Here is a 25,079-nt window from a genome sequence, read left to right as displayed (position 1 = left end):
AACGCAAAATCCACACTGGAACTGTCCGTAGTCTAATTTTCGTACGATGAATCGTTTATCGCAGTGCCAACGCGCGTCAGTGAAACGAGATTTGGTTGCTTTTTCTGCTGCATCATGCAAAAATACCTTGACCTAGCAGATTAAGCAGAACAGGAAACCGTTTCGCCGGTGTCTTCCTCTCAAATACCTGGCTGTCATGGATAACTTGCCGACACTTAACCTTATTTGCTTCTGTCAATTGAGAAATCAGACGGGAATGGTTTCCACCTTCTATGTCGGGTCAATCGTATTTCTTGGCTGGCAAAAAATCGTACGTCAGGTTGAAGTACCCTGTCGCTCATTACTCGCGTAGAAACGCTTCGGAGGGCCGCGGTATCCGCTGACAGCACATGGGATTTGCAGAGGTTTCTCATTGGAGGATGTATCCTTGTCCTTGGTCGAGGCAATTTTGAACCCTGGTACGGGTATCACGCAAAAGGGGCACGGTTCAAGATGGATCGTTAGGAAGTCCTTCCCCGGAGGTAACGATCTCTTTAGTTCGCGGGGACTAATGGTAGTCTCGGGTATATCCGTTTACCTGACTTAGTAGCCATGATGTGGCAATCAAGATAGGAGACCACTAAGTTGCATTTTTAGATCTAAGAAAATAACTCAACCAACACAGATTACCACCGAGGATCTCGCGGCTGCGTGTACGTCCCCTGAACTGCCTCAACATCGATACGCTGCTCCACTCTAATACCACTCCGAAACTGACGCGGCTGCTCCGGTAAAGAAGGCAGGTCCTTCTGCACGATCTCCTCTTGGCTCTCGGACCGAGAAACCACGTTTGTGATTGAGTAAGGGTCATGCACTTTGCTGTTATTCGCGCGCCCAGACCGAAGTTCATGGCTCTCCAGCCGACTGCCGTTGTAGTGCGGTGTCTGGGAGTTGCCGGTCTTGTCGGTGGCGTAGCCGGCCATGACCCAGAAGCGACGCTTGAGGAGAGGTGTGACCATGGGGGCCTGGCCGACGAAGATGCCGACGCAGTCTTCGCGCATTGACCATAGAGCTGAGACGCCCTTTTGGTTCAACTGACTCGTGTTAGTGTTTGTTGCTGTAAAAGTGAGGTTGGGGGACTTGCGTTGAAGATGAGGACGAAGCGAAGAATGGCGGCGAACATGCAGAAGAAGCCTAAGCTGAAGAGGAGGAAAAGACCGAACTTCTTGAGGCGATTGGTTTGAATGCCCACCAAGACCTGTAATTTGTTAATAAACATTGGAGAGGGGATATGAGGCCTCGTACAGGAATTGGAATAAGCATGATGCAGATATCCGTGACCAAATTGAAGACCAAGATCACGACGAAGAAGGTAAGATTCTGAGGAACGCATTGACCTGTCAAAGATTAGCAAAAGTCACAGACTACTCTGGTGCCTCAATACTTACGTCCCGGGTCTGGCCAAACTTGCCAAAGGTGATGGAATGGTCGACACGTAGCAGCCAGCGTAATAATGATGACAACCACGGACAAAACCACCACGACCATCAACGGCTTCACAAACCTCTCCGTCCAAAGGCCTCGAACAACACGACTGTAGAAGCAGAGCATGTTGAACTTGAGCGTCCACAGAATAACCACATATCCAGTCAACCCAAGCAGGAACATCTGCGAACCATATGCCCACTTCTTACGATCCTCCTCGTTCATGTTCTTCCTCTCCTCGAAGGTCAAATCGGAGGTATGGCGGCCCTCGGCGCCTTGGACGAAGACTTGGCCAATTACGGGTGCAGCAGTCCACATTCCCTACCATGAACCGTTAATTATTGAACACGTCAGTCATGGAATGGAGACTCACAGCGACTGCAATGACGAGGTAATCGTCCCAATCGTAGTTCCTATAGCCAACCATTTTCGTGCGACAAAAGATGCGCGCCGCGATCATGGCAGTGCCAATAACGTAGAGGATCCATATCTCTGCGATTTGACCAGCTAACGCAGTCATTGTAACGAACGGAAGAAATAAAGTTTTAACAAAAAGAAATGGCAACTGCAAGCAGCTGAACGAGCTAACAAATAGGCATATCAAGGCATGTAAATGAAGGAATGGCAACGTGATCCTTTAGAATTTCTTTTTGCATCTAAAAATCAGGAATCGAAACCCCGCGGCATGTTTTCAATTAAGCTTTCTCCCTATATTGCCCCAGACGGAAGATAAAACAATTCATAGCCCAGCAATTAACTACAAGCAGTCAGATCTTTCCCTTCCCTGTATCTTTATGCCTCGGACGTAAGACTCACCATTGTAAATTCCTTTTTCGATTGTTACATCTTGTCTTACGCTCTGGCAACTCAGTGGATACGCCAAGGTTCTCAATGGAGGGTTTCTGGGGCGAGCATCACATGTTTTTAGGCTTTTTATGTAAGGGCCCGCTGGGATGTAACTGTCCTGGTGGGATTGAGATCCCTGGGTTTGTGAGCTGCAGATGTCAGGGGCATTTCCAGATTCAGATGCTGGATTTGTTGGTTCTGTGTCTTACGTTACTGATAACGCTTCAGTTATGTCGGCAGTTGATTCGGGAACAACAATTCATGGTATGATTGCAACGTCCACGACCGGACTTTGAGAAGTGACAGCTGTATGAGAGTATGATAGATCAAATCCTCCGCTACGAATATTGCCCAGATACAGTCATTTCCGGACATGGCCCGGCTGAAGTTGATGTCCTCGACAATGCGAATGCTAAGCCCCAGTTGAGAGAACAACGCCCCTGCGCATGAAAAGACAAACCACCGGACCAACAGTTCACATTCCCCGTGAGCTCAATATAGAACCAACGCTGTTTCAATCCTCTGAACAAGGAAGGTGACTGCATCGCCGATACTATTTATTCGTCGGCCCGTTCAGACTCAAATCTCCCAATGCAATCCATACTTCTTTTCTTATTCTCGGCACAGCACTTCCGAAAATGTCCGCCCCCATCCGAGTCGCCGTCACCCAGGCTGAGCCTGTCTACCTTGACCTAGCTGCATCTGTGAAAAAAGCATGTGGTCTTATTGCCGAGGCGGCGCAGAACGGGGCGAAGCTTGTTGCTTTCTCTGAATGCTGGTTACCCGGATATCCTGCGTGGATCTGGTATGTTTATGTTTCGTTTACTGAATTGGCTTGTGCGTTTTGGCTAATCTCGGTAGGGCTCGATCTGTGGACTTTGAGCTGCAGACGAGATACATCTACAATTCACTGCCGATCGAGTCCGAGGCTATGGATATGGTTAAAGCTGCTGCCAAGGAAAACTCCATCGCTGTTGCTCTTGGTTTCTCCGAAAAGAGCCCCTCTCATAGCGTGTACATCTCACAGGCTATTATCTCACCTCAGGGCGAGGTCTTGTTGCACCGAAGGAAGATCAAGCCCACTCACATGGAGCGCACTGTCTTTGGTGACGGTACCGGTGCTGATCTGAACAATGTCGTGGAAGTGGACTTTGGAGCCGAACATGGTAAGATCAAGGTGGGCTGCTTCGCATGCTGGGAGCATACGCAACCACTTCTCAAGTATCACAGCATCTCACAGGGTGAGGTGATCCATATCTCCATGTGGCCACCTATTGATCCCAGCATGGGCGTTAACCATCCTGGTCTGTGGAGCATGACGGCCGATGGGTCCCAGAACCTGTCTCAGACATATGCAATTGAGAGCACCACTTATGTGCTTCACTGCACGTCTGTATGCACGCAGAAGGGCATCGAAGTTTTGAAGACTCAAGATGGGTTAGCTTGTCGTCAACCGGGTGGAGGCCATAGTTGCGTTATCGGGCCCGATGGAAGACGCTTGACGGAACCGTTGGGTGATGGAGAGGCTGATACCGAGGGCATTGTCTATGCTGACTTGGATTTGACAAAGGTTGTAGCGACTCGGGGATTTTTGGACATCGTGGGTCATTACAGTCGCCCAGATCTGCTGTGGCTTGGAGTGGATCGCCAGCCGAAAGAGAATGTCATTGCCAAGCAGTACAAGCCTGCAGTGCAAGAGGAGACAGAAAACACTGTCTATTGATAGACAGATCTAGTGTAGTCAGCAGTTATAAATCGGAGCTAGAATCTCTACGTCAGCTGAATATTACCAAATCGAAGCTAGAGCAGCGAACATCTGCATGAGCCTTACTCATCACCCATGCTTCATGAAACAATTACCTCATTGTACTGGTCCGAGCAGCTATCCAAAACCGTCAACTCTCTTTCAGTGTTTTCTCTTGGCAGCATAAGTGTGGACTTGATGTCATGCGGGATGAGCTGTTTGTCTCACTGAGGCACCGATCATTTAACCACGCTTGTTCCGAAAGGGAATCATGCCGCGATCGTGCTAAACATGGCGGGACCTAGATTGAGATTTAGTTGTGATAAATCACCGTGACAATAACAACATAAATCAATAGGGTATCTCTTGAGCCATTGACAAAAACCTCTATCTTTTGTATGCCATCACTACTCTCATTAAAATGCCCGGAAAATTGGATCTCTCAACCATTGACTCTGTGACCTTCCATTCCCTCCACCATATCAAAAACAAGACTGGGCCAGCGGTCGACATCCATCAGCAGTACTGGAACCAAACCGCCGGTTCAACGCTAAAGAGATTGCTGGCCAGTGCCGGGTATGACGCTCGGAGCCAGTGCCACATCCTGGATCAGTTCTCCAACCTTGTCGCACCATTTCTTGGATCATCTCCCGCGCTGGGCGAACCGCAATGGAAGAGTTTTATGACCGATAATCATTGTCCGGTAGAACTCAGCTGGGATTTCCACGTCGCTAACAGTCAGCCCACCATCAGATATTCCATGGAGCCCATCGGTCTCAAGGCAGGGACAGCTGCAGACCTATACAATAATGGAGTTGATGAAGAGTTCGCAAAACGAGCGATCCGAGCATTCCCCGGTACCGACACAACACTCTTCAACCACTTTTATGATTACTTCAATGGGCAATGGACCGCTGATAAGCCAGAAGGCCACTGTAGCACTATGTTCTGGGCGTTTGACCTGAAAGAGTCGGCTACTACGAATAAGGCTTACTTCTTTCCTGGCGCCGTAGCTCATTCGGTGGGAAAATCAACACTTGACGTCGTAACGGATGCAATATCTTCTGCTCCGGGTCGTCAGCTGGAAAGCATCAGCGCCTTCGCCAGCTTTGCCAGATTCGTCAACGAACGCCGGTATCTCAACCTTGAGATGGACATGCTGGCACTGGACTTAGTTCCCATCGAAAGTTCAAGACTGAAGATCTACTTTCGAGACAGGCGGACAGATTTTCGATCTGTCACAGAGATGATGTCACTTGGAGGCAGAATCCATGGCGCAGATTTTGACGTTGGCATGAGCAATTTGAGGAATCTCTGGGACACGTTATTAGGAACGAGTGGAGTGCCTGATGATATTCCTCTACCACACAACAACCATCGAACAGCTGGCATTCTCTATAACGTCGAGTTGCGCACGAACAGCACGATACCAAAGGTCAAGATCTATATACCAGTCAGGCACTATGCGAAAAACGACTCACAGATACTTGAGGCCTTGAAAGGTTTTCTAACAGACCAGGCTAGCAAGCTGCCTGATGTTGCAATTGATTTGAATTGGGCAAAGAGATATTCAGACTGCTTGTACGGTATTTTGTTAGTATTCTAGCCCCTCGCGATATACCAGGATGTCTTGTGGCTAACAGCCCCTAGTGGTGAAGAGATGCTATCGAATGGTCTAGGTGTTCACACCTACATCGGTTGTTCGATACAAAGCAAGGGCGACCTCCGTGTAGTGGCTTACGTCAACCCTCAGCATTAAATTGTCCAGCGAAAGGGATTACAAGTATCGAAACACGGCTGGGAGTATTATGAAAGAAATAGAACCGAAAAGAGTGACCGTAGATCCCTGAAGTTCTCACACCGAATCCTTAATGCCAATATATTCACCTGATCATATCTACGTTTAGATGCTCTCAAATCTGACTGTCCCCTGACATCATCTTATCAGGCCTTACCCAACCTCAGCTAAACCGCTTTGGTACTCTTCAATAGCGTGTGAACAGATTCTGATTTGGTCCAGTGTCCTCCCTTTCAACGTTTTTTAGGCTTCATTAAGTCTTTATCATACTTCAAAACCCAGGCCCAATCTCCGATTCGGTCTTCCTGGACACAAGTGAACAACGTATATGATATAAACTGGCTCAGGCCCAGTGACTGGGGTCCGCCAGCTGCCTGGACTATACTCGCTGCCCCATGGATATGCCGCAATGCCATTGGAATGTTCCCGAGAAGCATCTAGACTCGAATGTGAATATTTCCCTTCATACATACGTGGACTCCAGATATGAATGGAAAGGCTTACTTCATCAAATGATAGGACTAAAGCACTCGAGACCGATCGAGGGTTTATTGACATCGGCTGCATCGAAACGTCCTTCCGCAGCTTTGCGAGGTGCTCCAGTTTATACCTTATAGCTATTTCTTCGAACTCGATATTCGACTCCACCATGGACAAATGGCGGGAAGCAGCCAGGAGAAATCCTCTGATGAATTCCGCATCGTGCGAAGATATGATGATCCAATTTCTTCTTAAATATTCGTGGTACTGACCTAAAGACCTCGCTATCGGGCAGTGAGCGCTAAGATAAGGCATCACAATTTTGATGTCTGTATGGACAGTTAGATTATCATTTATCAGAGGCGAAAGTAACGGAAGACTCGAACATAAAGGACCAAGAACGCTCCAAAGTATGAACTTACAATGGTCGAACATGAAACATTCGTCATTTGTGAGAGTTGATAGGAAGTTGATGTATGGTGATAGTATCGGCTGATGGATGTGAAGCTCCGCTGTAGTTAGAGTCGCTTGGTTGTATGGAAGCAAGGTCTGGTTTAGAGGCTGTCCCTTTGGGCTCAAGACTTTCATAGTATGCTTCTTTTCTGTTTTGGGGCCATTTCCCTCATGAATCTTTGTTGCCTTTCCAGGTCCGCGAAGCTTCCGTGCTCTGGCGTGTGCCACCTGGGCAGAGTACGAACGAGCTTCGCGTTTTGACTCTCGGAGAGCCTCGGGGCCTGCATTGTGCACCACCTGAATGAATTTCATCGTCACAAATTCAGCCAGATTTCTTATGCAGGTATGACTACTAGGAATATCTCATCAAGTCCAAGGCTGTATAAGCCTTTGTATTAGAAGGGTCTGTATAGACGGTCCGAATTCGGCATTTGTCAGCACGAATGATGTAGCTAAATATTGATCCTACTTGATATGGACTAGCGAGTAATTGGATAACTAATCACAAAACCCCCATGATGAGGGCTCAAAGTTCAAATGCCATTTTCTTTACACATGATATGGAAGAACATCCCCAATCTCCGCATAGACAGCTCCAAGAGCGTCTGCTACATCATCAGGCAGCGGCCCATCCTCAATCGCATCAATGTTAGAGTTCAGCTGCTCCAAGCTCGATGCACCAATGATGATAGAATCACCTAGCTCTTTGCTCAAAGATCCGTGGTGAGCGGTCCACCGAAGAGCCGCTGCGTGGCCGCTAATCCCGTGTCGAGAAGCTGCAGCCAGCGCTTTCTCCGTGGCCTCCGAAATGGAGGGTTTGAGATAGCGGTCAGAGTATAGACCTCCAAGGAAAAGCTAATAGACATATTAGCACATGGATAAGCGGATGTATGAACACGTACGGATTGATCAAAGCGGCCGCCAGGTCGAACATTCTTATGGTTGCCAGCAAAGAATCCAGCTCCAGCTGGACTAAAAGCATAGAACGCGATGCCATGTCGTCGCAAGATTGGAAAAAGTTCCTTTTCGGCGGACCTCGCAATCGGATTATACTCTCCTTGATAAACGCTGGGCTTGACGAAGTCGTGTTCCTGACAAATCTTGACAATAGTCTCGACCTCTTGAGCCGTGTGTTTGCTGATACCCCAGTACTTGATCTTTCCTTCTTTATGGGCTTGGTCCATGGCTTCGCAGGCTTCTTTAAGGTCAGTCGCCCGGTCAGGCTGATGCAAATACTCGATATTGATCTGCTGGATTCTCAAGGCACTCAGAGAATCATTAATGTCTTTGAGGATGTTCTCCTTGGAGTGAGCCCCGTCATGAAACGAATTAACTTTTGTGTCAATGATAAAGTTCTTCTCAGGAATGGCTCCGATCTTTGGCTCGGATGTACCAGGCGCATGAGGTGAGTAGATGCGTGCAGTGTCAATTTGGGTATATCCTCGTTTGGTGAAGGCATTTAGAAAGGCAATGACGTCGCTTGGCTCGTGGAAGCGTACCATGGGGTCAGCATTGCCGTCACCGACCTGTTAGTGAGTGATCAGATATGGGAAATTCTTGAGAATGAACGAGGGGAGTTTAGCCTACGTTTGCTACTCCTAGGACAATATTGATATTTGAGGACTTTGAGGTAGACATGGTAGCTCGGCTTTAACAAGTATGAAGGGCTTGCTGATTGTAAGAGTGGATGGAACAAGATGATAGTGGAAGGTCTCGTAGTTCGATGGTTTTGAAGTTCTTCTGTCTTGGAAATTTGCTGCCTCTTTATACTTCGTTTATCCGCTGGAGGGTCTCTCAAAATACCTCGGAGTTATATCTTAGCATTTGATCCTTCCTTATCAGGAAACTTTACCATACAATAAATTTCTAAGCTACTTTACAAAATCGTGCGCCTTGGCATCGAATCGCACGTCGTCCGCCGATCTCTTGACAAAGTTTGTCCGTCAGTGCCGAGAAGCCTGGAGTGGGGGCTAATCGTATCACCACCTAGACTATTGGCTTACTCACTGAGATTTGATCCTTCCTTTTTAGGCAAGATCCATTTCTCGGCAGAACGAATCCACGCATGCGCTAGTCAGTATTCTAGTCGGTGCATAAGCCGCTATCTTGAATAGAGAGCCCTCCATTGTGTCGTAAGGGTGTATTATCAAATTTAGTTTTAGACTTTAGTTAGCTTTTACCTACGTACGTCAAAGAAAATAGTAAAATCACGAAAGTAATTCTAGCTTGTACAGGTGTGCAATATGTATTCTATACTAGGTCTAATAATAATACACAAGGAACGAATATGGAAGTATACAACCATCTGATAGCTCGGAAAACCACAAAATAGATAAACAACACATGGTGGGATATCTCGATGCATAAAGGGATATAAAAGTAGAAACGACAGGAATTAATGAAGTAGGTCGAAATGACGGGGATGTTTATCAAGTCACGCTTAGTTAGAGTAATGGGCGACATAGCCGACTTCCATCATGCTACCATAGCCGTCGCAGGTGTTGCCGTTGGGATATCCAGGCTATTATACTGTCAGTTTTTGCTTTGGAGCAGATCATGAAATCTTCAATAACTTACCCAAGTACCGCCAACAGCGACGTTGAGGATGAAATACATGGGGCTATGGCACAACGTATTCCAGACTCCTTCGTTGTTGATCCTCGCACCCGAGATCTGATGGAACTGCTGTCCGTCCAGGAACCAGGTAATAGTCTCATCTCGCCAGCTGCTCTTGGCGCGGTTAAACTCGATCCTCCAGGTATGCCAATCTTGATTTGGCAGCCCAACCGTTCCACCGATTCCGGTACCTTCGTTGCAAATGCCACCGGGGTAAACATCACAGTGCGCAGTTCCGTATCCGGTCAACTGGCCGTTAACTGTCTCCATGACATCAAGCTCGCCACAAGATGGCCAGCTACCGCCGTTACGGAGAATATTTCCGAGCATCCAGAAAGCAGGCCAGATTCCTTGCTTGTTGTTGATCGAACAAGAGCCAAAGCGCAAGTTGGCCTCGGCCCGTGTGACTTTGCCTGGCTGAGGTGTGAAGACATATTTGCTCTCGACACGGCCAGAAGTCCAGCCCTTGAGGGCTGAAGCGTCTCGCCATGGGACTAGCTGGAGGGTGTCGCCACCACTTCGTTGGACGTTACGACTAGATGACGTATAGACCTCAAGTTCCGCGTTGACGTTGAGGTATCCCTGTATAATGTTCCATCGGCTAGTGTCAGGTAGAGTGCCGGCTGCGCCAGAAAAGGGATCCTGCCAGACACGTGTAAAACCACTGTAGCCTGGGGCATCCCAAGCCAGAGCCGTGGCGGAAAGGGACAAGAGTACTGTAAAAGGTTGCTTGAAAAACATCTTGAATGTACCTCAGTAAGAAGTACTGGTAATTGATATTCGAATGAGACTGCTAGGTAGAGTGCTTAGAATGAAAATCGTGGCACTGAAACCTTTCACTCTTATAGGATAGGGGGAAGTATTGCATTTGGTACGTAGTTATCTATATTCTGTATCTTATTATTCCAGTGCCATGGGTCATATCCATCATGCTAACAGATGCAAGGGCCCGAGATCTCATGGCTCAATGCCGACGGACCTGCATTGACAGCCTCCCGCATGTCATGCTACTAGCGTGTCAATCTAGTGATCCCGTCACCTTCGAGAAGTGAAAACTTCAAGTGAAGAAAACACTTCAAAACACAAGTGTTTCTTCTTGGAAGACATTTCTCGTGTTCAAGTATCTCAACACAATGATTCTCTATCTCTCAGGCGTGACGCAAAGTATAGTCACCTCTTGATTCTTAATGACAAGAATTTTCGCATCCTCTTCCTATGATCAAGATGCGTGACCTATCAGAGCGTTACATCAGGAGCTCGCAAATTTTATGCCCTACAACCCTGCTGGGGGAATATTTCCCGAGAAGGGAAACTAGCCCGTGCTGGTTAGAGTGATTGGCCCGAAGTCCAGGGATGATGCACCTAAACCGGACTAGAACTCCAGTCATGACCTTCCAATTCCATTCAGGATAATCTGAATGGTCACTTGATTTGCTAGAGCATTTGTTTCAGCGCGTAGAGACCGTCCAGTTATTGGCAAGACAGGTGATCTCCTCATGAGCTTAAGATTAAAAGGCACGAGTCTGCCCGTTTCTCATTAGTACCGGTGGATGATCGCAACTGGCAGGTTACATCGAAGTCATTTGTACAGTTGTTCATTTGAGATATGTTCCAAATCAATCCAGCATTGCTATTGACGATGTAGCCTCTGCTCTTGACAGTTGGGGATGAGATGGCGATAAGCTTAAATTAATCTCTAAAGTCAATGTACACGCTGGGCGAAGTTTGTTGACCAAACGACATGCAGAAGCCACCTCAGGGTATTATTCAACAATGTTCAAAGCAAATATACTAGAATTTTACTATTTTTTTTTTATTATGGTAACTCTGCTTCCAGATCAGCACGCTACAACCTATTGCGTCTCAGCCAGTTTTGGCTGGTAGATCTCGTGCCACAGGGTAAGTCCGGAATTGCGGCGGGGTTTCGTTTGGCTCAACTTGCTAAAGAAATACTTATCTTATCGCTCTCTTTACCTCTTATCAGCACAGAGTCCATCAAGATTAGGCTGAAATATCGTACCGAGATGTAGCTTTCCCCTCAATCTGCGTCCAGCACTAACGCCATGACTCCGCCATAACCATGCAGATTCAAGGCTGACAACACCGCCCCAATCCTCCTCGCTTATCGTTATCAACGATAACATATCTTTGGATTGTCATCTTACAATGAAACTGGTTTCTTGACGCATCTCGTTTCCGAAGCCGCACAAACATGTCCAGCGAGTCACAACCCACAGCAGAGGTCACCGGCCCAACAGCATTCTGGATCCTCGCCTCTCTAGCATCAGCGGCAGCAGCACAACCGTCTGGCAATCGAAAAAGAGACAATGACCTCTTCGGAGGCAATGTCGATATCGTTCGCTCTATCCCCGCCGTCTGTCTCATCGATTCAATCTTTGACTTGTTTGTACTGGCCGGAGGTATTTCGAGATTTTTGTCGTCACACAATTCGACTCAGCAGAGTCGTCGCAACTCACCAAAAGCCACTGGCCTGGTCATCAGATTAGCCTTGACAATATTTACCGTCCTGCCACAGACCATCAAAGTCTTTAGTCTCCAGGGCGTACCTGCGACGCAAATTTGTGCTTTTATCTTCTTCTTTGCCAATATTACCAAGCTCCTGGTATCCATTTGTGGATGGGAGCCAGAAGGGATCCTCCAAGAGAAGGATGATTCAACTTCAATTGATGTCTTTTTGTCGTCAGTACTCCAAGCGCCATTCGAGTTTTGGATATGGTTTAATATCAGCCGACAAGCCTCTTTCAAACTTTCCACGGAGCTAGAAAATCTTTGCGAATGGGCCGCGATGGTTGTTACCTTCTCCATGGTATTGCAGGTCGTCATATGGATTGCTTATCTGGTCGCGCGACGACGCCTAGACCTCTCGAGATCACTCTATATAGTACCGATGCGAGGTTTTTACTTGGTCATGGTGGTCCTTGGGCTTGCAAGACAGCCTTCTGCGAGGAATCCATCGCAAGCGACGATCAAGCCGCCACCGAGGTGGATGGACGTATTCAATTATAGTTCGGGCTTAATCATCTGTACCGCCATTGTCAGCATAGCTATCGCCAAGCTGTTGGAATCGATCGGAACTCTTTTAGCACTTTTGTTGTCTCGTGATAGCTCGGAAGACGAACAGAGCGGGCAATCGGAGGTGCAATCCACCTCAGGTGAAGATACCGCTGAAGAGCAGGACGAGACCAGGGAACAGATGTTTGCGGGTCATCCTGGAGCATGGCTGGGAAGGATAGGCGTTGCTCCGGATCAATTGGTTGTGCGGGGCCTCACGTTGAACACGACAGCCAGCACGAGCATTACGCTGACACTGTTCAACCTTATCACTACTGTCTTCTACTATCTCGTGTACTTTGATGGGACTGGGACAGAAAATCCCAGTTGGACAAGTGTCTTAGGGTAGTGGCTGATAGGAGCATAACCTTTGCCTATTTTATATCAAGCTCTGGGTCAGGAATGTTAAGGATAGGACCAAACGGTATTACGATACGTAAATGAAACAATGACAGTCTAATGACAACCCTGATATATATATCTATCTCTAAAACAACCATGAATTACATAAATAAAGACAAGATCCATCGCTAAGTTCTATGTGCTGATATAGGCTCTCAGCCACAAGCCTCAACGGCAAATAACACATCTGGCTCACAACTTAGACATTATACCACAATGCCTGACCAATTGCTACAGCATAAAGCTGATATGAGGAAAACCTAGATTATGACTCTTTGACCGGCGTTGAAGGCATATAAGGTGCTCCAATTCCTCGGTCAAGAAAGGTTAGCTCAACACCACAAAAACCCCAGATCTTCAAGATGGCAGCTCCCGCACCAACAATAGAAGTCTTTTATCAACGCCACCCCGACCAAACGCACGTCCACAGCTAAACCAATAGATCCGTGGTCACACCGCAAGCTGCAGCATTAGACGGTGCATCCCTTCGCAAAAAGACAAGCTACAACACTCTCGCAAGATCCATCGCAAATAGAACAGTAGACATAGGAGAAACTTTCAGAACACCAAATTGCAACCACCACTGGCTGTGTTGTATAACTGTCACTATTTATTACCATACCCTATCATTGCCATGGCACTCGTATTAGCTGCAACATCTCCGCTAACTTAGTAGTCGGAAGGCTCAAGTCGATGCTCCCGTCGTGGTTCGTATCGGCCTAACGGTGATCTGTGTGATCTGTTTGAAGGTGATGTGCGTGATCTGCTTGAATGTCCTCTGCGTGACCTGTCTGAAGGTGCTCTGCGAGATCCGTCTCGAGATGCTCTTGATTCAAGATCCATGAGTCTGACTGACTTGGATCGATGGTCGGCCCGGCCATGAATAGCGGTGGCGTAGATACCGGGATGGGTGACGGAGAGCAGAAGAACGGAAATGGCGATCATACTGGCAAGAGTTTAGTATTAGACAACGGGTAAGTTGACGGAAGAAGTTGAAGTGAACTTACCAGCCATCAAGGATCATGAACTCAACCTCTTGTCGCATCATATGTCCACCAACGCCGCCAGCCAACTCAGGGATACTAAAACTGTCAGGCAAGGGTGTGCCGACAAGCGTATGGGATGATGCTACTTACCGGTAGATACAGCGGGTGAGAATGAGAAGGAATACAACCGTCAGAGAGATCAGAAAGATGTTAAGGTCTTTAGGCAGATTCCTGAAGACACTTCCCCGTTGTCGACGCATACGCAAAGCAAAGTCGGTAGCAAGAATACCTGCAATAGCCATGACGACAGCCTGGAATGATACGCCAAACACCATGACTGCCCTACCAGCAGTTCCAACAGCAGGATACTTCTCCGTCATCGACGCCATAATACCACCAACGCACTGCGAGAAGAACCCCAGCATATCAGCAGTAACGAACGGCCATGTCCAAAGCCTCGCTGGAAGCTTGGTATACTGCTCCCCAAAGTACTGCACCAAAGCTCGAAGCGTCATGTACAGTGCTGCAGCAAGGAACGATGGGCCGACCATGAGAAGCACGAACTGAATGGATGTAGCTGCACCGTCCCACGGGTTCTTCGACATGAGAATTCGGCCGGCGTAGCCGCAGCATTCGATCAGGCTGCCGAGGAGGACGAGGATGGTATAGCCTTTCCAGAGACGCCAGTAGCGGATAAGGAAGTAGACTTGGACGAGAGTGCAGATACCGAAGACAACGCCGAAGAAGGCGTTGCCGCCCATGTTAGGAACATAGCCGTAGATGGTGTCTTCGAGGGGGCAGTCGGGAGAGATCTTCTCACATCGTTCTCTTTGATCGTTGCTCATGTTGATAGAAGGATGCTCGAAACAGGTGATGAAAGGTGAAGCCAATGAATGGTTGGAAGTCGAGGTTCGAGACTCGTCAAAATATTATAAAGTGCTGGCTTCTTATGAAGATTTAGTTCTCGGACTGGAACAACTCGGCTCTTTTATCTTCGGCAGTTGATAATAATCGGTAACGGAAATCCCGTTGACTACATTAATGTGGCAATGAAAACAAGCAAACCGCGTCTCCCTGGAGGGCTGTGCCATTCAACCTTATATCAAACCATCAGACGGCGGTATCGGGATCCCGGATCGTCAAGATTATGCTTAAACTTAGACATAAAGCCACTTGTGCAGGCCGGGTGGCAATTTTGAAGGCCCGTGATTGGTTTGTTGGTTGAGCGCCAAGGGCCAGCCATTCGTCAGACGCTTTTTCGGGATTCCGAGACCTTTATCTGACATGATGTCTACGCGGCCTCATCTTACGGAAAAGGGATTTGAGATATCATTTGTGACTGAAAATGCAAGTGTTGGTGTCGAATTTATTCTGCGCAGCTTTCGACCAGTTTCCGAAGGATGTCGAAGTTACTGAAGTGTATGCGTTGCAATTGAGCGCGCGGCTTACAGGGTGTTCACGTACTTGGGACAATCTAAAGTGAAGCCGGAAGGGAGCCAACGAAGAACCCATCAAGCAAGGTAGAATAAATAATGTAAATAGAGGGCAACGCGGGGATTGACAATCTTGTCCACTCGCCCAGTGCTATGACCAACCTATGAAATTCAATTGCCTGGTAAAGACAAAAGACAGGGCCGCCTTTTGGTTGACAGTGCACACTAAGTCATCCGAGTAACGTAAGTTCTTTGTCCCAGCTAGTTGCACAGTGAAACACTTGCATGTAATGACATGTCACTACCAATCAGAGGTAATCGACGACGTCCACAGATACCATTCTCATGCCGCTAGCAAATCCATCACTGAGGCTTCTCAGGTATATAAATCGCAAGCAAATCTCATCTTTACAAGAAGAGAATTTCTTCTATTCTCATTAAAGCTAGTAAGAAGAGAAATCTAACATAAGTAATGTGCCACATGATAGCCGTATCGTACATCTGCGCCAAATGCAGAGGAGTATTAGATACCGGGCGAGATATCAGGCGATGTAGACCCGCCAGAGCAAGATCGCGACGTCACAGATGTGCCAGCCGTTATTCCACACATAGTTTGGAAGACAGGGTACTGAATTGGTGGTATTGCGAAACTTGTGTTGCAGCGTAATACGCAGTGAAAGTGGAAGAAGAAAATGGCGGGTTTGTATCGTACCAAGTTTGGTAGTGCTGTGGTGCAGTGGGCATACTGGTACGGACCTTGGTAGTAATCTCGACCTTTTTGCTAGAAAAAGGCGCATATGATTGCTGAAACACAAAGGACTCCACTGATGCAGTGATCTATATTGGACTCAAAATCTGTCAAATAGCATATCTCGAGTGATATTTACGTGGATACAAACCGTGACTAATTCACTCATCATAAGACTCAGAAACAGCATCTTTCACTCACCTACACTAGAAACTGTTTGTTATTCACCATATTTCTATAAGTATATAAAGCCATAGTACTAGCACTCCGAAGGCCCTTTCCTCTCACATCCATTTTGTCAATATACAGCCCTAAATATCCAGAAAAAAAATAGATTTAACAATAAGTACCAACAACTAGACAAGACAATGTGTCATATCGTTAATGTCTCTTTCCGTTGCTGCCGCTGTGGTGCTATTACCAGATCAAAGCAGGATTATGCGAAATGTGCACAAAACCCTGACCCCAATCTGCCCATTTGCCCGCCGAATAGATGTACATCAAGTAGTGTCACACGGCCAGTCTTTTGGATGGAATGTGACGCGTGCTCTACAGAATATACAGCATGGTATACAGCCCAGCAAAGCGGATATTATTACGAACCCATTCCACCATTTGAGATGATCAATATTTGAAACTGAATCATACGGTTTGTGAAGATATGAGAGTTAGTCATGGTATCTCTTAGGGTATAAAATGTTGTTAAACCAAGAACGATGGTTGCTTGCTTTTCTCTAAATAAAACATTCTATCAACAGAATTTACTAAACTCTACGAAACCAAGTTATACCAAGAAATCACCTTGGGACTACTTTTGCCATGTGCGTTATTGTTAAGTATACATATACATGCGCTCGGTGTGGGAGAATCACACTGGAGGAGGAGCGTCGTCATTGTTGTGCGCGGGCTATAGCGCGTGGGAGGGATTGCCCCAAGAGCAACTGCGAGCACCGGAACGCGAATTCGGTAACCCCTTGGCAGCAGTGTAGATCCTGCATGGCAGAGTACAACGCATGGTTGGCTTCCCAGCGACAAGGGCACTACTATCAGCCTAATCCACCATTCCTATAGTTGAAGAGGTAGAATCCTAATCGTACTTAACTCACTGCTAGTTCATTTATTCGGTGAAACCCAGGTGCATGCTTGTTTGATAGTCTTATGTGCCACAGGAATTGTAGAAGCATATGGTAGAATCTGATTTAGTGATTCCGATGATTGTGCTGGGCTCTGGACAGTGGTCAAATATAAGTCATTCCGCCCTTGCTGTTAGTGATCTTCAATATCTATTTTACTATTTATCAGTATTACTAATGACTTACAGTTCGTGATTAGACCCAAAATGAGGAATACATATAAAAGTTCTATACGATATGGGAATACTGTCTCTCCCTCCACACTATCCAGCCTGCTATCATTAGTAACGCCCAAAGGCCATTATCCTCTTCTCAAACTCCAAGCGGAGAATATTCCAGAATTCGAACTTATGTTAAAGAGAAGCGTTCATTATGTGTGACAGGACAGCTATATTCTACAAGTGCGAACGCTGCAATAAAGGCCTCGGCTCCGTAGTCAACATTACAAGATGTATGACGGCCCTGCAGCAAGGCGTCAGCTGCTGCTGTAATATTACTTCGATGGCACCCATCTGGAGGACAGAGCCGTGGACCAGTTGTTCGGCATGTACAAGAGAGTTCAATCAGTGGCAGGAGGATCTGAGACGAGGATGGCCCGTTCCAGACCCTTATCTTCCATTCCGACGTTACTAAGTTGACATTTATGGGAAGGTATGGATCCTTCCATAGTAAAGAAGCTCTGAATTAAACTATCTGACTTATGTTTAGCTTTGATCACACCAGTGACCCAGTGAAGGATTGATTATAGAGTCAGCGCTTTTGTATGAGCCCTTAGGTTCCTGGCGGAATGGGCCGCCGTGTTGTATAGGACCACGATGAATTATGAAGTGCTCTTGCTTTTGAGGTAATACAGTGCCTGAAAGCTGTTTTGAACATGAGTAATTTATAGCGGACTAGCTGAGATACGAGATTTTGCGCGCCTTCACCCGTTACTCAGTCTAGTTGCCTCTCGGTGTCTTGACACATTATTTTTCTGCCACACTGATTACTCAAGTAATGCGCATCGATAATCGATATGCAGTTCATGAATCATTGGCCCTCTCAATACATACAAATTTGATCATCGTTCTTTCAAAAGACTTATTCTCATTTGACGTACAAAGTTCCTTACCGTTTATATCACCTACGATGCTATAATTATCTCATATTACTTTTTCGCCAAACTAAAGGATTCCTTCAAGCTCAAAAAGTGAGTCCCAATATGTGCGAAGCCAAAAACGTGTTGCACCACTGTGAACGCTGTAAGTATCACGTGAAATCTGATGTCCAAGTCAGACGATGTTCCCAAGCCATTGCAAAAGGCATTCACGTTTGCCTCAATGCCAGGTGGGAACCCCCCTCGGATATTTCGGGTTCTTTCAAGCAGTGTAAAGCGTGTTTTCAACTTTTCATTTGTTGGAAGTTGCGTGTAGATACGGGTGACCATGTTCCGAGACCTGATCCACCTTTCCCTGGCTATGAGGACTATGTGAAATGATATCCTAGATAGCCTGGAAGAAGAACATGCTTTGATATAATAGCTTTCAGTTTACCAGAAATACACTACGATAAGCAAATCTTGCTAATACATCATGCCTAATTAATCGATGGATAACTATGAAGAACTAGATTCACTGATTTGAATAAAATTGTTCTGGAATAGATGTTGTGTAACATTGGTTAGCTTTGCTCAGTTAGATGATCATTCCATTGACGTGGTGCAATGGCAGGCCCTATTTTATCCAATCCGACATGTTACACTTTTGATACAATCTTGATTTCATCACTGTAATTGTGAAACTCGAGTTACATCTATAAAGAGCCGTAACGTTTGCTACATCCAGTGGAACACAAATCCTTCCACGCACGCAAGTGTCTCGCTGCGAATCACTCATGGTCTCCAAGTATATCTATTTCGTCAATCTCAGAGGCTGGAACGGTTTCCCTCCTTTACCCACATTCCCACCACGATAGATCCGACTATAAATAAATAGAATATCGCTAGATATCAAAACGCCCTAATATGTGCGTCTGTGTCACCACTTACTTCCGGTGCTTACGGTGTGGCCAGGTGATACGTGACGAGTACAGCACCCGGACATGCCCCAGAGCGACTGTGGCGGGCAAATGGCGTTGTAATTTGGAGGATTGTACCGACGGGACAGTAAATCGACTTTTGAGATGGCTTGAATGCACTGCATGTCAGAGGGAGTACGATCGATGGCAGGCAGCTGTGGCAGCGGGAAGACCCTACTATCCCATTCCACCTTTTACCTAGAAACGAGATTGGGATGGGCCCATAGAAGTTTGGGCTGTCAATCTTAGGCGGTAGCTTTTGGCTCTTATGGTAGACATTAGGCGTATCTTTTATGGTCTCAACCTAATTTGAGCTAGGTGACAGCTGACCTACTGAAATGATTCTCTCGTACTGCTGGTTCAAAAGATATGCAATGGGTTCTTTTCCGCCCACTCAGGTTCTTTTCAATGCATGAGGCTAACATGAAAACCCCGAAGTTTAAGAGCTAGAGAAAATATACGGATATTATTTGCCGCTGCAACCTCGAATCCAGCGATTTATCTGTGACCTTGACTTGATGACCTCCAGATCTAGTAATTCCATGAATAGTCGTACAGCAGATAATCTCAGCAAGCTCACGTATAGAATTCACGACTTCTGAACAGATTGTGCTGATGAGGATCCAAGGGGTCATCTACCGCCAGTCTATCGACGTGATTGCAGCAAAATTTGGCTTAGGCAAGTTACTGTCCATCACGTCTGATATACCTGGAGATGTGACCTGAACCAGGCATTGACAGCCAACTTTCATGGCTCAGTTCTATTAGGCTCCATACCATCCGGGGCATCCCAGAGACTGCGAAGTTGAGTCACTGAGCCCTATATCGTGTTACAAAACCATGAAGCTTGTATTAAAGGATTGTAAGCTCTGTAAGGCCAAGATACCTAGTGTCGATATATTGCCCTCGTGAATCACTGGCTTTTCCCAAGTATATAAACCCGTCATCCTAGCCTCAAGAAGATTTCTCCCTCTTACATCAAAATCAACACTACATGACATTACAACTTTACAGTATTATACTACCGCTAACACTTTTTGACACTTCTAATAAACTACTGCTCACAATGTGCTGGCTTACAAACATCACTTACCGCTGCAGACGGTGCCACATGTCGACAGGCGTCGACCTTGAAATCAGGCGATGTGAAAAGGCTCGCAAGGATGAGAAGGAGCGCTGTGACTTGAGCAACTGTTCTGAAGTTGATCAGGACAGGAGTTCCACGTTCGATCATTGCGTAACATGTGTGGCCCAGTACAATGCCTGGCTGGCTTCGGGAAAATCCTATACCCCTGACGCTCCTTTCTTCTAAGCATCCACTCAGCGGCTTGGGAGTTCGATGGCGGTTAACGACCTGACTGGACTATAATTCATGGATTAGTCGTGTAGCAAATGTTAGAAGGGGGGCCTAGATAGTGGGAGTCAATATCCGATAGCTGAAATAAAAGACACTGGTATTGCGCTAGCTTTCTAAAACAGTGACATCGAGGAGAGTTTTGAGTTATTTCCAAAAGTGACTCTATAAAACAATGAACATCACCTGATATGTAGAAGCCTGGCTCTTGTTATGGTGACTTTGATCTTTAATAGCTGAAGACGGTAGTCCAACCAGGGAAATGTGCTGACTTCGCTTGACGTACATGGCTATCTCCAGGGCAATGGCTACGAGACACTCTGAAACCTGATTCAAAATATGGAGATTGCATCTTCATTCTAGAAGTTCCAGTATTCATCCCTCTGATATTGCTACTTGCTTCTGCTTTCGACCTGCAATACATTCTTACAGTGCTTACGTCCAAACGAGGCGATGCTTCAGTAGTCCCTGACTATTGACTAAAGGCCGATTTCGGTATGGGCATATTGTATGATGTCTTTTCATTCAGCTCTAGACTTTATCTTATACCGTATGGAATGATTCATCGCATTTTGATTCACTTGTCACTAGGCCACTTAATTTAAATCAGGGACTATGTCATATTCCCGAGCGCATGGGACTCCCAAAAGGCGCCTATAAAATCCAGCACTGAATGAGAACTCAACCCTCCAGCAACAAAGCTTGAAAAGAAAACCTTCTAATCCATTAACGAAGAAATTACTTCCAAGACTATTATTTACGCCAGCGACAACATGTGCATCCGCGAGATAATATACTGTACTGCCTGCGAGCATACCGAGACTTTGAAGTGGGTATATTGCCCATCATATTTGGGACTGACTACTTCGACGACCTTCCACCCATCACCATTGGTGATCAATGGGGAAATGAGAACTACTGTGAGTGGCACGTTCAATCCTGAGACTTGCCCGAATCCAGAATGCCCTAGCAAGAAGGAAGCCCCGAAGGAGGAAACCAAGGAGGCGAAGGATAAAATAATAGAGAAACAACCTGAAGGTGACAAGTCGAATGAGGAGGAGCATGGAAAAGTAACAGAGGCGTAATGTTATGTTGTTGGTCGATAGACATCACCGAGTCAGTTATTTGGTAGTCTGATGTAGAGTTGGATTCCCACCACCCCAGCCATTCGTTGAACAAGCATTCGTTGGCTACCTCATTTAGGCCCCTCAAGTTTGATCAATCAAAGGCCGTTCTACTTGCAATGCTTCATAGCTATTTGGCACCTGATACGTCGCAGTTAAACCTATAAATTCATGTCATGCCACCATTTCACATCTTATGCAACCCCCAACTGCTTGCTTACAATACCAGTTCTTAGTTCGATACTCAGAATCAGTAAAGGTTAAGATGTGTAAGAAGGACATAAAGTATTGCGTGCCTTGTGGCCGTATCGAATTCTTCGCATGGATATATTTCACAGGGTACAGACTCAACGCCAATGCCCAGGAAAAAATCAATATCGCCAAAAGACGTGCACCCTCTTACGAATGGCATCTAGAACCAGGGAGAGAATAGTGGAGGGTTCATTTATGCGAGACCTCGACGGCTGAGACACATCCAAACCCGAGTTGTCCCAGTAAGAAGAGTAAAGTGGGGAGCAAAAGAAGAAGAATGCAGTGAAGTAGAAAGTAAAATGTTGCAACAATAGTGTGTTAAACGCGGGTCAATGGGAGTACTTGGTAGTGCAACTGCAATATATATAAATACATATTTAACTCCAATATTTGATAAGACTCATGCCACCCCTGGTTATAGATGGTGGCTTACAGGCAGTATGCTAATAGTAAACCATATGAGTATGTGCAGTAGAGTCAGGAATCGCTGTCTCAAGCGAGCTTCTAAGACATATCGTCACAATTCAAGATACAACTTTCAAAATAACCAGCTTCCACCAGAGACATTGAATGTGACGATTGAAGATTCTATACTAAGCGAATAGCGCCTGGAATAAATTCTTCGAAAGGACGCCAACTGTTACTTCGGCAGTGCATGGTGCCTTGTCGTCGATTTGACACACCTTAGGTCTGAAGACCGACGAAGAGCGAATGGCAGTGCATAGAAGCCTTGAGTATTCTACTCACGATCACGGACAACTAAGGGCAGTGGAGCTCCCTGCATGCTCACAGAACGGACCTACGGAGTTCATTGTGTTATATGAGCGGGGTTCCGTATGTGAATAGAAGACCTTGTCCGACGGATCTGACGACGCCATAACGTAGAGCATGTCATCGATTCATTGCTACTTGTGTACCTCCGGTGCATTCGATTGACCGTTGTCTTCCGTCCCAAAAGTCAAGGTCCTAATATATATCATGGTATAATGGCGGCCCGCTCCCTACAAGCTTGTCTCTGATTGCATCATGGTGACATATGCTGACAGACTTCATGAGACGGAGAATAACAGTTGTGTAGGCTGGCATTTAATCTGAGTTCAGCGAGAAGAATACCTCAATGTAAGGTATGAAATGGAGTAACATCAGAAAAAAAACCAGCATTGTTCGTGATCTCTTTCAGAACATTCAACCCGTAGAAGATAGTCAATGGGCGGAGTGCCAAGGTTTAGATCTGTAAGCAGAAAGTGCTTAACCCCGCGTTAAAACCGCATAAGGAAAGAGTTTATCGGCGGTGACAAGGGCCTAACTTGACTAGGAAGATGGCCATCCATGTCCAAGATCGAGGCACAGTGAATGTCGTCACTGCTTATGCTGATGCGCGCCCTTCAAGTCAAAAGCGCAGACGCCCTTTAAGTGCGCCCTCCATGTGATGACATTATACTTCGACGTCGATACTCTCTGTATCAATCGTTTCTTGCCCCACGTATATAGTGCTCATTCTTTGTCATGGTTCATTCACCGAATCATCCACCACTATCAAAATGGCTACAAACACGGTCGCAGAGTCCATCACAACATCCAGCATGGATCCATCGCGCCAAGGCGATGCTATCAAGATGTCTTCTTCAAGCCAGAGTCCACTCAACACCACAAAAGATATCGTGAGAAACGAGGAAGAGCCACCGGAACACGCCACAAGTGCAATTCCCGATGGCGGGTATGGCTGGACAATTGTCGGATCATGCTTCACTCTACTCTTCTGGATAAATGGGTACACTACAGCATGGGGAGTTTTGCAAGCTGCCATTGTTCAGTCGCCTCGACTTCACACTAATATTCGAACCATTACCTTTGTTGGAAGTTTATACATGGCCTGCATGGTCGCGTTTGGCTTGATATCGGTCAGATTATCAAGAGAATATGGCATTCGCATCACCAGTCTCGTAGCGACAATCTTCTTTGGATCAGGCTTGATCATCACGAGTTTCACCCTCGAGCATCTCGCGGGTCTTTTCTGCATCGCTGGGCTACTCGTTGGTCTATCAACCTCTCTGCTCTACACGGCTACAAACACCATGCCCACTCAATGGTTTAGTCGGAAGCTCGGTACAGCTAATGGAATCGTCAAAGCGGGAGGCGGCGTTGGCGCAACTGTGCTTCCTTTGGCAACGCAAGCCATGATCGACAAGGTTGGGCTTCAGTGGACTTTCCGGATTCTCGGTGCTTCAATTCTTATCACTGGAATTCCATGCGCCTTTCTTCTCACAGAGCTTACTCGCGGTGCAACAACATCGAGATTTGACTGGTCACAGTTAAGGAGCATGCCTTTTCTCACGCTCACCATGTCAGGCGCTGTCGGAGTATTCGCTCTCTTTGTGCCTCCATTCTTCTTACCCGTATTCGCGAGGTCGATTGGTCTCTCTGCTTCAACAGGCGCCGGGCTTGTCGCAGGCTTCGGCGCATCTACAGCCGTTGGTCGTCTCTTCGGTGGTTGGATCTGTGATCGCATTGGCGCCTTCAACTCCCTCGCGCTTGCAGCCCTCATCAACAGTGTGTCCATGCTAGCAATCTGGCCTGTCAGTTCATCACTCCCGCCACTCTTCGCCTTCGCCATCATCAACGGGTGTGCCAATGGAAGTTTCTTTGTTGCACTGCCGACAGCTGTAGCTGCACTTGCGCCTGGATCAGCTGCTGCGTCTATTAGTCTGATGACGTCATTCTGGACACCTGGATACTTGATGGGAGCGCCGTTGGCGGGGATCTTGATTGATGCTGCGGGTGCGTCGGAGGCTTCGTCGATTGAGCCGTATAGAGCTGCTATCTTTTACGCGGCGGGTGTTGGGTCTGCTGCGACGTTTTTGATTGTTGTCTCGAGACTTATGTTGAGTAAGAAGTTGATCAAGAGGTTGTAGTTCCTAGGAGGTCTTTGTAAATAATGAAAGTTTGTGAATGAGACCGTTTTAGTGACTTCTCTCCTGGGGGAGTCGCGTGGTTCATCCGTTGAACGCTGGAGTGTTTAAATCAGCGAAATTTTGAGGCGCCTGGCGCCTCTGAATCATTGCCTCCCTCGAGCCGAACGCGTCATGGTATTCTCCTCCCTCCCCAAATCCCCTCAACTT

The 25,079-nt window shown here is 46.6% G+C and overlaps 12 protein-coding genes across 12 annotated transcripts; 5 read left to right on the top strand and 7 right to left on the bottom strand.

Annotated features, from left to right (window-relative positions):
• Window positions 1-272: 272 nt before the first annotated feature.
• Window positions 273-383, top strand: FOXG_18690 (uncharacterized protein; the record flags this gene model as incomplete). Its single annotated transcript, XM_018398829.1, has 1 exon — window positions 273-383. One exon carries the CDS (start codon window positions 273-275, stop codon window positions 381-383), a length of 111 nt encoding a protein of 36 aa, XP_018238386.1.
• A 100-nt stretch (window positions 384-483) lies between these two features.
• Window positions 484-2,255, bottom strand: FOXG_03932 (uncharacterized protein). The gene is made up of 5 exons (XM_018381807.1): window positions 1,838-2,255; window positions 1,428-1,785; window positions 1,285-1,376; window positions 1,124-1,237; window positions 484-1,073 (listed from the first exon to the last, which is right to left on the bottom strand). The coding sequence occupies exons 1-5, from the start codon at window positions 1,982-1,984 to the stop codon at window positions 666-668; spliced, it is 1,119 nt and encodes a 372-aa protein (XP_018238385.1). The 5' UTR covers window positions 1,985-2,255; the 3' UTR covers window positions 484-665.
• A 693-nt stretch (window positions 2,256-2,948) lies between these two features.
• On the top strand, window positions 2,949-4,154 carry FOXG_03931 (uncharacterized protein; the record flags this gene model as incomplete). Its single annotated transcript, XM_018381806.1, has 2 exons — window positions 2,949-3,115; window positions 3,172-4,154. 2 exons carry the CDS (start codon window positions 2,949-2,951, stop codon window positions 4,031-4,033), a joined length of 1,029 nt encoding a protein of 342 aa, XP_018238384.1. The 3' UTR covers window positions 4,034-4,154.
• Window positions 4,155-4,475: 321 nt separating this feature from the next.
• On the top strand, window positions 4,476-5,813 carry FOXG_03930 (uncharacterized protein; the record flags this gene model as incomplete). The annotated part of the gene is made up of 2 exons (XM_018381805.1): window positions 4,476-5,647; window positions 5,705-5,813. The coding sequence occupies 2 exons, from the start codon at window positions 4,476-4,478 to the stop codon at window positions 5,811-5,813; spliced, it is 1,281 nt and encodes a 426-aa protein (XP_018238383.1).
• A 227-nt stretch (window positions 5,814-6,040) lies between these two features.
• On the bottom strand, window positions 6,041-7,162 carry FOXG_18689 (uncharacterized protein). The gene is made up of 3 exons (XM_018398828.1): window positions 6,755-7,162; window positions 6,357-6,661; window positions 6,041-6,289 (listed from the first exon to the last, which is right to left on the bottom strand). Exons 1-3 carry the CDS (start codon window positions 7,095-7,097, stop codon window positions 6,086-6,088), a joined length of 852 nt encoding a protein of 283 aa, XP_018238382.1. The 5' UTR covers window positions 7,098-7,162; the 3' UTR covers window positions 6,041-6,085.
• A 172-nt stretch (window positions 7,163-7,334) lies between these two features.
• On the bottom strand, window positions 7,335-8,506 carry FOXG_03929 (uncharacterized protein; the record flags this gene model as incomplete). The annotated part of the gene is made up of 3 exons (XM_018381804.1): window positions 8,373-8,506; window positions 7,688-8,311; window positions 7,335-7,640 (listed from the first exon to the last, which is right to left on the bottom strand). The coding sequence occupies exons 1-3, from the start codon at window positions 8,421-8,423 to the stop codon at window positions 7,335-7,337; spliced, it is 981 nt and encodes a 326-aa protein (XP_018238381.1). The 5' UTR covers window positions 8,424-8,506.
• Window positions 8,507-9,004: 498 nt separating this feature from the next.
• FOXG_03928 (endo-1,3(4)-beta-glucanase) lies at window positions 9,005-10,267 on the bottom strand. The gene is made up of 2 exons (XM_018381803.1): window positions 9,363-10,267; window positions 9,005-9,306 (listed from the first exon to the last, which is right to left on the bottom strand). Exons 1-2 carry the CDS (start codon window positions 10,140-10,142, stop codon window positions 9,226-9,228), a joined length of 861 nt encoding a protein of 286 aa, XP_018238380.1. The 5' UTR covers window positions 10,143-10,267; the 3' UTR covers window positions 9,005-9,225.
• Window positions 10,268-11,347: 1,080 nt separating this feature from the next.
• Window positions 11,348-13,004, top strand: FOXG_18688 (uncharacterized protein). Its single transcript, XM_018398827.1, has one exon. The coding sequence runs from the start codon at window positions 11,614-11,616 to the stop codon at window positions 12,820-12,822; it is 1,209 nt and encodes a 402-aa protein (XP_018238379.1). The 5' UTR covers window positions 11,348-11,613; the 3' UTR covers window positions 12,823-13,004.
• On the bottom strand, window positions 12,887-14,927 carry FOXG_03927 (uncharacterized protein). The gene is made up of 3 exons (XM_018381802.1): window positions 14,012-14,927; window positions 13,883-13,957; window positions 12,887-13,821 (listed from the first exon to the last, which is right to left on the bottom strand). Exons 1-3 carry the CDS (start codon window positions 14,704-14,706, stop codon window positions 13,545-13,547), a joined length of 1,047 nt encoding a protein of 348 aa, XP_018238378.1. The 5' UTR covers window positions 14,707-14,927; the 3' UTR covers window positions 12,887-13,544.
• Window positions 14,928-15,018: 91 nt separating this feature from the next.
• On the bottom strand, window positions 15,019-15,147 carry FOXG_18687 (uncharacterized protein; the record flags this gene model as incomplete). The annotated part of the gene is made up of 1 exon (XM_018398826.1): window positions 15,019-15,147. The coding sequence occupies one exon, from the start codon at window positions 15,145-15,147 to the stop codon at window positions 15,019-15,021; it is 129 nt and encodes a 42-aa protein (XP_018238377.1).
• A 5,110-nt stretch (window positions 15,148-20,257) lies between these two features.
• FOXG_18686 (uncharacterized protein) lies at window positions 20,258-20,464 on the bottom strand (the record flags this gene model as incomplete). The annotated part of the gene is made up of 2 exons (XM_018398825.1): window positions 20,258-20,284; window positions 20,324-20,464. The coding sequence occupies 2 exons, from the start codon at window positions 20,462-20,464 to the stop codon at window positions 20,258-20,260; spliced, it is 168 nt and encodes a 55-aa protein (XP_018238376.1).
• Window positions 20,465-23,329: 2,865 nt separating this feature from the next.
• FOXG_03926 (uncharacterized protein) lies at window positions 23,330-24,872 on the top strand (the record flags this gene model as incomplete). Its single annotated transcript, XM_018381801.1, has 1 exon — window positions 23,330-24,872. The coding sequence occupies exon 1, from the start codon at window positions 23,502-23,504 to the stop codon at window positions 24,870-24,872; it is 1,371 nt and encodes a 456-aa protein (XP_018238375.1). The 5' UTR covers window positions 23,330-23,501.
• Between the last annotated feature and the right edge of the window lie 207 nt (window positions 24,873-25,079).

The sequence above is a fragment of the Fusarium oxysporum genome, chromosome 4 (genome assembly GCF_000149955.1).
Source record: "Fusarium oxysporum f. sp. lycopersici 4287 chromosome 4, whole genome shotgun sequence".
In the NCBI taxonomy this organism is placed as follows: Eukaryota; Fungi; Ascomycota; class Sordariomycetes; order Hypocreales; family Nectriaceae; genus Fusarium; species Fusarium oxysporum.
Note: the sequence above shows the minus strand (reverse complement) of the source record. Positions and strands in the feature narration are given on the sequence as shown.

What these genes read in the sequence shown, in the direction of transcription:
- FOXG_03932 (XM_018381807.1), bottom strand. Translation starts at nt 1,984, where the DNA reads ATGACTGCGTTAGCTGGTCAAATCGCAGAGATATGGATCCTCTACGTT. An exon ending in ACCTCGTCATTGCAGTCGCT is followed by an intron (nt 1,786 to 1,837) that starts GTGAGTCTCCAT and finishes GGTTCATGGTAG; the next exon opens with GGAATGTGGACTGCTGCACC. An exon ending in AGTTTGGCCAGACCCGGGAC is followed by an intron (nt 1,377 to 1,427) that starts GTAAGTATTGAG and finishes AATCTTTGACAG; the next exon opens with GTCAATGCGTTCCTCAGAAT.
- FOXG_18689 (XM_018398828.1), bottom strand. Translation starts at nt 7,097, where the DNA reads ATGAAATTCATTCAGGTGGTGCACAATGCAGGCCCCGAGGCTCTCCGA. An exon ending in ATGTTTCATGTTCGACCATT is followed by an intron (nt 6,662 to 6,754) that starts GTAAGTTCATAC and finishes CTGTCCATACAG; the next exon opens with ACATCAAAATTGTGATGCCT. An exon ending in TAGTCCTATCATTTGATGAA is followed by an intron (nt 6,290 to 6,356) that starts GTAAGCCTTTCC and finishes ATTCGAGTCTAG; the next exon opens with ATGCTTCTCGGGAACATTCC.
- FOXG_03928 (XM_018381803.1), bottom strand. Translation starts at nt 10,142, where the DNA reads ATGTTTTTCAAGCAACCTTTTACAGTACTCTTGTCCCTTTCCGCCACG. An exon ending in TCGCTGTTGGCGGTACTTGG is followed by an intron (nt 9,307 to 9,362) that starts GTAAGTTATTGA and finishes ACAGTATAATAG; the next exon opens with CCTGGATATCCCAACGGCAA.
- FOXG_18688 (XM_018398827.1), top strand. Translation starts at nt 11,614, where the DNA reads ATGTCCAGCGAGTCACAACCCACAGCAGAGGTCACCGGCCCAACAGCA.
- FOXG_03927 (XM_018381802.1), bottom strand. Translation starts at nt 14,706, where the DNA reads ATGAGCAACGATCAAAGAGAACGATGTGAGAAGATCTCTCCCGACTGC. An exon ending in CTCACCCGCTGTATCTACCG is followed by an intron (nt 13,958 to 14,011) that starts GTAAGTAGCATC and finishes TGACAGTTTTAG; the next exon opens with TATCCCTGAGTTGGCTGGCG. An exon ending in TTCATGATCCTTGATGGCTG is followed by an intron (nt 13,822 to 13,882) that starts GTAAGTTCACTT and finishes AACTCTTGCCAG; the next exon opens with TATGATCGCCATTTCCGTTC.